This window comes from Aspergillus pseudodeflectus (assembly GCF_044049435.1).
Source record: "Aspergillus pseudodeflectus strain CBS 756.74 chromosome Unknown BJX68scaffold_12, whole genome shotgun sequence".
NCBI classification, from domain to species: domain Eukaryota; kingdom Fungi; phylum Ascomycota; class Eurotiomycetes; order Eurotiales; family Aspergillaceae; genus Aspergillus; species Aspergillus pseudodeflectus.
This window is the reverse complement of record NW_027263788.1, coordinates 1-10,820: the sequence shown is the minus strand read 5'-3', so window position 1 is coordinate 10,820 and position 10,820 is coordinate 1. Positions and strand designations below refer to the sequence as shown.

Here is a 10,820-nt window from a genome sequence, read left to right as displayed (position 1 = left end):
ATGCATTTTCTCTGGTATGTCAATCCTATATTGTAGGACAAGAGGTCCGAGCTAAAACGTACAGTCTTCATGGCACCGGGACCAGTTCCAAGGTATGTGCAATATCCCAAACCCTGTTGCCTGATGCTCACATGGCTTCAGATCCTCCAAATGCAAACCGGTTCGTCATAATCTCGGTAACTTGTGCGTAACATCCGTCTAATAACCGCAGCTGCCTTTCGCTACGAGCTAGGTGACGGCCACACCTATGACTTTGTACAAGGCGTTTTTCACGAGCTCTTGGGTCCAGGTATGCTACCTCAACCTTCCAAAACTGCACCCCGGACTCACCGGTGTAGAATCCAAAGAAGTCTTCCCAACGGAAAAGGACGGCTTCTCGTACTTCAATCTCGACCCCTCCGCCGCCTCCTTGCAGCCGGTCCAAGACCTCGAGGACTTCATCGCCACCGAAGGACCCTACGACGGCATAATCGCCTTCAGCCAGGGCATCATCCTCGCCTCGACGTTGATCCTTCGCAGCATCCAGGAAGGCCGATCCTCGCCCTTCAAGTGCGCCATCTTCTTTTCTCCGCGACTAGGCGCAATGGACTACGCGGAGTTTCAAAGAAGCGGTCAAGTCGGCGAAATCGACTTTGACGCGCACCAGGGTATCATTCCTGTCCCTACGGCGTTAATCTGGGGCCGTGAGGATCCGGATCGGGGCAAAGCAGCGCAACTGCAGAAACTGTATCCACGGGGTCGGCTTTTCAGTTATGTGCATTCTGGCGGTCATACGGTGCCCGGGGCGGGGCGGAATGTGGATTTGCTGAAGAGTGTCAATGTGGCGCGGCGGGCAATTGAAACTGCGATGCAGGGATATTGAAGCATGGTCCGTAGGTACTACGAAAAGTCGTTGTTCTTACTTAAGATGGTAGCATACATGATGATCTACACTCCGGATCTTCGCTCCACCAATGCTAGCCAAGACGGTCTCTCGATCCAACGTGGCGCCCTGACATCAGTTGTGTAGATCCACACATTCGCTAGTGTGACTCCTCCGAAGCTTACGGAGTACACTGCAGACGTTCTATGCAGGAGAGAAACAATATCTCCGCGCCTAAAACTTTAGTCTCTCGGATTGCTGATCTCGGGCGCTCCTGCCGAAAAGTTAGTCCGAGGGTCTGGTAATGCCTAATACTCCTTCGCCCTTGTAGGACCACACTCTGGATCGTGGCTCAATGTGGCTGGTTCCCAGATTCAGAGTTTGTTGGCTTAGAATTACCGTCTCGCGCACGAGTCATGTGCGCTGGTATTGACCAATGCGCGAGCCCAAGTTTTCGGCTTGTATGGCTGCTTTTTTTGCCCATTTACTTCTTCAGCTCACATTCGATGTAGCGGTGAAGGCCCTGCCAATGGTTTCACTTCCTACGGGTGCCTGGGCAGGCAAGCACGCGCTTCTTTTCTTCAGCCCGTGCGATAGCCTTACAGATCGACTTTACCGGGTGCGGATCAACTCTGCAGTCGATCCAGATTGTCAAGGAACCCTGGCCACAGGCCAAGAAGCACGTCAGTCAGTGCCATATTATTCCATTCTATCCTCCAGTCCTACGAACTGTGATTCCAACATACCTTATCGTGTGCCACAGAACCCTGCAAAATGATCGTGGAAGAACAATTCTTCCGGCCAGATTGGCGCTTGCGATGTATCTTTTGTGTTATTGGCTTGCTGAACTTTGCGGCCGCCCTCGATGCGACTTCACTCTCAGTCGCGATTCCTGTACATTGTCTCTCTCAGTTTGATCGATTTCCTGCTAACCCCTGTAGGCCATTGCTGAAGATCTGGGCGGAACCTCAGTCGAGGCCTTTTGGTCGGGAACATCATTCCTCGTCTGCTCCTGCGTCTTCCAGCCAGTCTTCACGCTGAGCTCCGCAATTTTCGGCAGCAGTCGCATGCTGTTCGCCGCGGTGCTAGCCTTTTCTCTAGGCGCAATCCTCGCTGCCGTCGCCCAAGGCTTTACCCTCCTCCTCATCGGTCGCTGCAGCCAGGGCGTCGGCGGCGGCGGCATCATCGCCCTCACCGAGGTCCTGATCGCCAATTTGATTCCCCTCCAGGAGCGTGGCAAATGGATGGGCTTCCGCGCACTCACCTGGGCCTTCGGCACAGTCATCGGCCCCGTCATCGGCGGCGCCCTGGCCGAGCACGCCTGGCGCTGGATCTTCTGGATCAATCTCCCCTTCTGCGGCCTTGGGCTCGTCCTCATTCCGCTCGTCATGCGCCTCCACCGCGACAACAGCCCTCTCTGGAACCGCCTCGTAACAGTTGACTACATCGGCAGCGTCATCTTCGTCGGTTCGCTCTCCTCCTTACTCGTGCCCCTCAGCTGGGGCGGAATCATGTACCCCTGGACCTCGTGGCACACTCTCGTCCCGCTGATCCTGGGCGCCGCAGGCCTCGCTCTCTTCGCGGTCTACGAGGCCACCGTGCCCAGCAACCCGCTCATCCCACTCAAGATTTTCCGTACCCCGACAACCGTAATCAACTACCTCGGCTGCTTCCTGCACGGCATGATCATGTGGTGCGTGCTGTACTACCTCCCACTATACTACGAGGCATCACTCGGTTATAGCGCCGTTAGCGCAGGCGTAGCAATCCTCCCTCTAACCCTAACCGTCGCCCCGCTCTCTGCGGTAACGGGTGTGCTCATCGCAAAAACGCACCGCTACCGCTCCGTGATCTGGTTCGGGTGGACGACCGCCACCCTCGGTGCGGGGATCATGTACCTCCTCGACGAGGACACGACAATCGTGCAGTGGATATTTCTTACACTGGTTAGCGGGATTGGCCTGGGGTCGCTGTTCACGAGCATGATGCTCGCCGTGCAGGCTTCCGCGGATCCGGCTTTCCTCTCAATCACAGCGTCCATGGCTGCGTTTTTTAGAACGCTCGGCCAAACAATCGGCGTTGCGATTGGCGGCGTGGTCTTCCAGAACCGCGTTCGCGTCGAACTCTCGGAGCATCCGAGTTTATCAGCGCAGGCAAGTGACCTCGCACGCGATGCCGCTAGTCTCGTGCAGTATATACAGAGCTTACCACATGGCGTTGGAGCCACAGGCACAGATGAGAGAGCCATACTCGAGGAGTCGTACGCATCCGCACTAGGAATCGTCTGGGCTACGCTGTGTGGCCTCGCGGGCCTGGGTCTCATCACCAGCTTGCTCACGAAGGAGTATCCGATGGTTCAGGCGTTCAGCCCGCAACAGGGGATTCGAAGCGAGGCAAATCAAGATCGTGATGTGGCGGAGGAGAAAACGGGGTGAGAGTTAGGGCTCAGAGGTAGGGCTAGAGAGCGGGCGAGAGATCGATCTATCGTCATTGGTGACATGCTCTTCTCAACTCGCCCGCAAGCAAGGACGATAGTATTTACAGTGGCATGATTGATATCACTCAATAAACCTGGGTTATTGGTATGGCAATGGAGTTAATCTTCCTTTTGTCAAAGGAGCAGCCCAAGGCCTTGCGCCCACGCCCCGTACATACCTCCCGGATATCTTCTCAATCAGAATTCCAAGCACGCTACCTCACACAAGGTATCTTCTGTTTGGAGTAAAAATAAATAGACTAAAGTAAAGAAAAAGACCCCCCAGTCTCCTTACCCTCGAACCTCCAATTAAACCATTAAAACTCTCTACAGCATTTGTGAGAACCCAAGCGATAAGCATAACACCCCCCAGACAAGAGTACACGGGACGAGACCTTCGCGATCTAGTTCCTCTTCCGTGGCTGAGAGGGCCACTTCGCCCCTTTCCCCTTCGCGTTGCCCGATGATGGATCCCAGAATACAACCCTTCCATCGCACGGACTAGTTATAGACGCAAATTCCTGGTTGGCTTGGCTCGCAACCCTAGGGAAGCGGCGGGTAGAGTCTAAGCGTTAACAGGTTATGCGCATGGCACATCTAGACAAGCCATGAGATATCCTATAGGCCGAGTAACATGACATAAAGAAGAATTACCTTATTAGGTAGACTAAAGAGGAGATTTATTATAAGTAAGATCAGTAGAAGTAGAGTATATAGGATATTAAATATATAAAGATTAGAGTATATAGCTAGGGTAGTTAAGGATTATAATATAAGAAGAGTAAACTAAAGCTATTTTTAGGTCTATATTTATATATTAAAAATATATATACTTCTAAAATAGAATATATTATTTCTATATTATACTTAAGGAGTAGTACTTATAAAATAAAGTAATATAAGAGCTATTTAAACTATAGATATTAGTACTAATAACTATATCTTTATTAATAGCTTTCTAGGGAGAAGGAGGAAATTAAAAAAATATATAATTAATTATTTGTTACGGAAGGTTGACCTCTCAAGCCTTCCTAAACCTTGGGATCGTCTTGACCTAAGCCCTGACAAAGGATTGACTTACTCGGGTTGCTCAACGCACAACTAGTATGAGGACTAGTCACGGTCAGAGTAGCTAAGATGGAATAAAGCAAGGCCAGCCTTCACCACGTATGATGAAGCCTGTCGAGAAGTACTAGATGAAGTGTTATCATAAGAGTCTTAGATTAGAATAATCTAAAGGTAGCACTTAGAATAATAATAGTATTAATCATGAAGAACGAGTAAGACTAAATATAGGTGGGTAATAAGCATCCTTATATATCCTTCGTGCCTGACTACCATTCTGACTACCATCCTTTGTGGTAGTCCCCGTGGTAGTTTCACGACTACCATCCCTTCTACCATCCACCATGGTAGTCTTGGTAGTAGTCTCACGTGACTGCTAGGATGCGGCTGTTGTTAGCTCCCTTCTAGCAAATTATAATTATACTCTATAACATTCACGTATTTAGTAGACCATAGGTGGTGAGTGGTGGCCATCTGACCTAGCCTACTGTCATCTCCTGACCCCCATCTTCTTGAGACCGTAGTCCCGTTGTGACCGCGATCCTTATTCGCCCGTAGTCTTCCCCTGACTGCTGTCTTCCCTTGGCAGTGGTCCATTCCGGACTAGAGTCCTCCTTAGACAGCAGTCGCTGGCTGACAGTCGTCCCTTGTTTCTGCCTCGCAGGTCCGCCTTGCTAGGTTCATAACATTATTATATTATATTATATTATATTAATAAAAAGCTATAAAACAGCTATCCTAAGATAAGAATACTTAAGAGATTATATATTACTAAATCTTAATAATTTACTTCTTATTTTACTATCTATAACTTATATTCTTCTAAGTAATATAGCTAACTTTAGATTCCTTTATATATCATAGATACTATAGTATAAGATAAAGATTACTAATTTTCTATTAAGCCTATATTAAAAACCTTAAGGCACTAAGTAGAAACTTATTAAAGAGTTAATAATATATTGTAAGACCCTCGCGAATGTACACAGGTTACAGCTCAGCCAGGGTCGTTTTTTCGGTCGCTCGAGCCGAAATGGCTTATGTAATGGTCTTGGCAGTCAGGTGACCCACAACTGAGCTCTAGAAAAATTTCGACTCGAGTTACGTCTTTTAAAATACTTACTAACACCATTAATTTCACGATGGCAGCGCTTTTAAAAAATGTAAGTTAAGTAGTTTAAAACTTCTTAATAATCATTATTTCAAGCCCCCTTTTTAATCTAATTACTTTTCTTCCACTTTCTAATCACTAATTGTTAGGGGTAGCGTATCGATTGACGAACTAGCTACGCCTGTTGGTACAAAAGGAATAGTTAAGGAACAGTAATTCGGGTGGCCGCAGCGCGACGTAAGAATGTGTGGATCACGTGCTTGGTAGGAACGTTCTGGAGCCACGAGGCTAAAGGCTGAGTTCTCCCGAGGGTCGTGCTCAGCCCGTAACACTAATCTACTATTTTAGAAATAGTACTAGTAGTACCTGCGTGAAGTGACTACTAGTCGCCTTAAGCTGCCCGAGTACGAAGAGGTAAGTCGTATTATGTTACTTTTAGGACTCTAACTACTTACTAACTAATTAATAACTACTTAGGATAAAGATTACTACCTCTACTTTTACTATAGCAAGATGTTCTATAGGATTACTAATTACTTAAAGGCAACTATAAGACTTCTTCAATACTACTTATTAGCCGCTTACTAACTACCTGCTAACCACTTAGTATAATTATAAGTTAACTAATAATCTTCACATATATATTAGTTCCCACAAGGATGTCGCCCTCCTATCTAGTAATATTAGTAGTCATGTTTCTCAGGAGCTAGTAGATAAGGCTATAAATAAGTTTTCTAACTACTTTCTAACTACTTAGTAAGCAGCTGCTAACTACTTAGAATAGTATAAGGAACTCTTTATAGGGGTGGAGCCAGATAATTCTTTAAAGGCTAGTATAGGTGGTATGGTAGTAAGTCCTAGTTCTACTATGGGTAGGCTACCTTCTTTGCCTAAAAAGAAGGATAATAGTATAAGTAGTTTCTAACTACTTAGTAACTACTTAAAAACTAATTAATTCTTAGGTTCATGTTACTAACATGAGATCTAAGGTTATTTGTATGGGGTACTCTATGCCTTATAAGTCTTGTAGTAGCCATGTTAACTACTATAAGGATATTAATAAATATAACTATTTTATCTTATTTAACTATAGTAACCTCCACCCCCATGGTATAACTAAGGAGCCTAAGAAGGAGCCTAAGAACCAGGGAAATAATAAGGTAACTGTCAGATAAGCCCTATCGTTCCTGCTTAGGACCGGGAGGTCTTAAGGTATTCTAATATCAAAAGAGAAGACTGCTTCTTTACAGACAAAGAAGGTAAACTAGGTTTCTAAAAGGTAGGGTAGCTTAGATTCCAAAGATAATAGATAGTAACTAAAACTAATTATAACTTAGTAATGACTGTCTTAAATACTATTGTTCAGCATAGCTAATATATCCTTCCTACTATGTCTGCTTTATTAACAGATATATTAGACATATCACTTTTGCTATATCATGATTGTTGCGCGATTCTTGGCACATATCGATACTGTCGTATCGCTATGTCGTGCGGATCAACCTTGTTCCGTGCCGTCTACGTGATATCACGTCGACCGTAATCTTACCGGGTAGATCCATTGGCTGACAGCGTCCCGTGTTCTTAGCGCGGCTCTCTGACAGTAACTACTTAGTAACTAGTTATAAACTACTAGTTAAGCCTTTATAAACATGAAAGTCTTATACCTAGCTACTAAGGATTTATAGATTAAAGAAGTAGATAGCTAATAGATAAGTAGTTATTAAGTAGTTAATATATTTCTAGTAGATAGTAATCTAGAGTATAAATACTTAGTAAGTACTTAAATTATAGTAGATATTCATACCTAGTATATATATATATATATATATAGTCGTATATACTATAACTACTTTTTAACTACTTACTAAGTGCTTAAAGTTTCTAGAAGGAATATATATTTCAAGATATAGTTAGGGACTACTTAGAAGCTACTTAGTAGATCTAACTAAAAGGCCTATACTTAGGTACCCCTTTCCTACGCCTCTTAAATTCTTATCCACCTCTCCATGAGTTCTAGCTCTAACCTCTTATTCTTAAGTTACTTATACCATACCTCCTCCTCTTACTTTCTAATACTTGCCTTAAGCTAACGAAACTCAAGCTCCTTACAACAATTATTAACTGATAGGCTATTAGTAGAGGTAACCTGGCGAAGGGTAGTGTAAAGCTGACGCGCCAGGGTCACGTGTATCTTCCAAATGTTCTAAAAAGACCACATGAATCGCGAGATACCTCGCGATTCCCCTGGAACCCATTAAGTAGCGCACAGGGCCTTGTAAGCCTAAGGCATCAACGCCATGTGATCCTTGAAGGTCTTACAGGTAGGTGTAGAGATAATAGATCTAAGTACTTATTAGCTGGCTACCAAGTAGTTAGTAAGTATTTGGCTTACTTAGTATCCTTATATTAAGAGGAATATTATAATCTAGAACATATTCACTAGCTAGAGCTAGATTAGCTACTTAATCTAGTTCTTATGGAAGATCTCTACCACTTATAAATATCTATAATTAAAGTAAGTTCTAGTACTTAGTAAGTGCTTATTAAGTACTTACATACCCTTTATTAAGCTTAAAGGTAGTTACTATCCATATTTAAGGTCCGATTAGAGCGGTGTATATTAAAATCCTGGTAGTTCTAATATTACTAGATATCATCCTTATCAAGCTTCATAGAACTATTAATATATTAGTAAATATATAAAGCTAAGTAGTTAGTAAGTACTTTTTAACTACTTTAACCAAAGTAAGATACCTCCCTAGAGTATTTGCCTTATGGTGAGACTACTCTACTATATTAGTATGATTTCGTAGCTAATTAAAGTATATAGGCTTCATCTTAGAGCAGGCCTTATTTAGGCCTACCTTAATCACCACTACTTTCTTTTAAATAGCCCAATTTTAAACCACGGGTGATTCATACTCTAATAAAGTTAGTAAGTAGTTCCTAAGTAGTTAGATAGGAATTATACTTATTATAAGATCCACTATCTCATTATACTAGGCCTCTAACTGACATGATAGAAACTCCATCATTTGACTCTATAAAGGGGACCCTTTGTTTATAGACCTAATAGCCTTTAGGATAGTACGCTGGAAATAGACCCTATAAAATATAATAATATATTACAGTTGCCATGTACTATCATGCTTATTAGGGTCAATCTCTAATAGATACTACCTAAGGCCTAATAGAGTTAATAAGTACTACCTAACTACTTGGTAATCACTTACTACTATACTACTTAGAATCCATATTAATAATAATCCCATAGATGCCAGACCTATGTAAGTAGTTAAATAGGATAGGCGAGCTAGAAATCTTCTCTATAAGTATAAAAATACGCTTAAAGAGAACATAATAGCCTTCTATACTATCTATATTTATAAAAACTCGAAGGAGTATAATAACTATAGGGTATTAGTAAATAACTACTAGCTAAGTACTTAGAAACTACTTACCCTTTACTTAATCTAGGAGGAATATAGTAAATATAACCTTATTTATCTCCTTATTTTAAAGTCGCTTGTATGACATATTAACTTTAAAGGAGTATAACCAGGCTAGTAGTTAAATCTAGCTTTTATAGCTATAGAAGACCATAATACCCTTAGGGTCTAGGTAGTATTCCTAGACATACTCCTAATATACTTTTAGTAATTACTAACTACTTGGGAACTAGCTAGTAACTACTTACCTTAATATTACTATTTATATTCTATAGTAAGATTACTCCATTAATATCCTATCTAGTAGGATAAGAAAGTAATTACTACTTTTAAATAACTATAGCTATGTGATCCTTATTATAGAAACTAGCATGAATTTCTATTAAGGTAGATATATTAAACTATAGGTAGAAACGCTTAAGCTGGGGACTTCAAAGAAATTTTACTTTAATAGTTAGTAAATAGCTATTAATCACTTAGTAACTACTTACTTATTGTAAGACCTTCGAGGATCACATGGCGTTGATGCCTCAGGCTTACAAGGCCCTGTGCGCTACTTAATGGGTTCCAGGGGAATCGCGAGGTATCTCGCGATTCATGTGGTCTTTTTAGAAGATTTAGAAGATGCACGTGACCCTGGCACGTCACTTTTACAATTGAATCGCGAGATACAGTCGCCTGATCTGGCTTAGTGCATTCACGTAGAGGTTGTGGGTTCGATCCCAGGATGGGACGATGTTCGGAGTAGGGCCCCCACAATGTCCTGCCCTCTGGTGGATGACTAACCACGTCATAAGCGCGGCTGACAAATCATCACATGACTAGGTCCACCACTGACATGGCAGGCTACGACGTCATTTATGGCCTAGGAAACCGCATGTTATGTACACTTAGCCCCAGTGATAGTTTGGGGGCCTACATTAAGATGTTTGGTTGCTGTACTGCAGTTGTAAAACGCTTAGTAAGCGTGAGCCTGTTACCTCTAGCTAATTAGGTCTTCAGGGACGAAGACCTTGAGAGGGAGGGGCAGTTGTAAGACCTTCGAGGATCACATGGTGTTGATGCCTCAGGCTTACAAGGCCCTGTGCGCTACTTAATGGGTTCCAGGGGAATCGCGAGGTATCTCGCGATTCATGTGGTCTTTTGGAAGATTTGGAAGATGCACGTGACCCTGGCACGTCACTTTTACACTTATAGTCATACTTAGGTTATTAATATCCCATATAATCTCCTTTACCTATTAAAGGATCCGCTCTGTAGCCTTTAATAGAGGAGGTGAAGGATATTTATAGACCCTATAAGATATAAATAGAATATAAGGACATTACTATATATCTACTAGTACTAAGGCATTAAAAGTAATATCATAGCCTAGATATACTAGTTGCCCTAGTCCTTATGGATAATCTTACTCTATAAGGTAGTTAGTAACTAGTTTCTAACCACTTAGTAACTACTTACTATAGAATTTCCACTATAAATACATTAGTTCAAATAAACCACTGTCAGAGATCACGGGCATTGTCAGCCAATGGATCCGCTGTGCCGCAGCTAGCGCTGTGACGACTACGGAGGAATGATGCGCCGCGCCGGTCATAGCCCTGACTAGGATGCCAAGAGTTACGGTCATAACCGTCCGAGCTATCGACTATGACGACTCTGACAAGGAACATAGCCAGCATAGCTGAGGGCTATGATGGATATGATGGACAGCTAGTATTTAAGGACACTCGTTAACACTTGTAATTAGTTTTAGCTACTGTCTGTTACTTTCGGAATCAAAGCTACCCTACCTTTCAGAAACCCAGTTACCTTCTTAGTTCGTTAAGAAGCAGTCTTCTCTATCGATATCAG

At 43.0% G+C, this 10,820-nt stretch overlaps 2 protein-coding genes across 2 annotated transcripts; both read left to right on the top strand.

Annotated features, from left to right (window-relative positions):
* BJX68DRAFT_264704 (serine hydrolase FSH) lies at positions 1–862 on the top strand (the record flags this gene model as incomplete). The annotated part of the gene is made up of 5 exons (XM_071045023.1): positions 1–14; positions 65–92; positions 142–160; positions 212–289; positions 339–862. The coding sequence occupies 5 exons, from the start codon at positions 1–3 to the stop codon at positions 860–862; spliced, it is 663 nt and encodes a 220-aa protein (XP_070901117.1).
* A 774-nt stretch (positions 863–1,636) lies between these two features.
* BJX68DRAFT_253999 (major facilitator superfamily domain-containing protein) lies at positions 1,637–3,297 on the top strand (the record flags this gene model as incomplete). The annotated part of the gene is made up of 2 exons (XM_071042820.1): positions 1,637–1,756; positions 1,804–3,297. The coding sequence occupies 2 exons, from the start codon at positions 1,637–1,639 to the stop codon at positions 3,295–3,297; spliced, it is 1,614 nt and encodes a 537-aa protein (XP_070901116.1).
* Between the last annotated feature and the right edge of the window lie 7,523 nt (positions 3,298–10,820).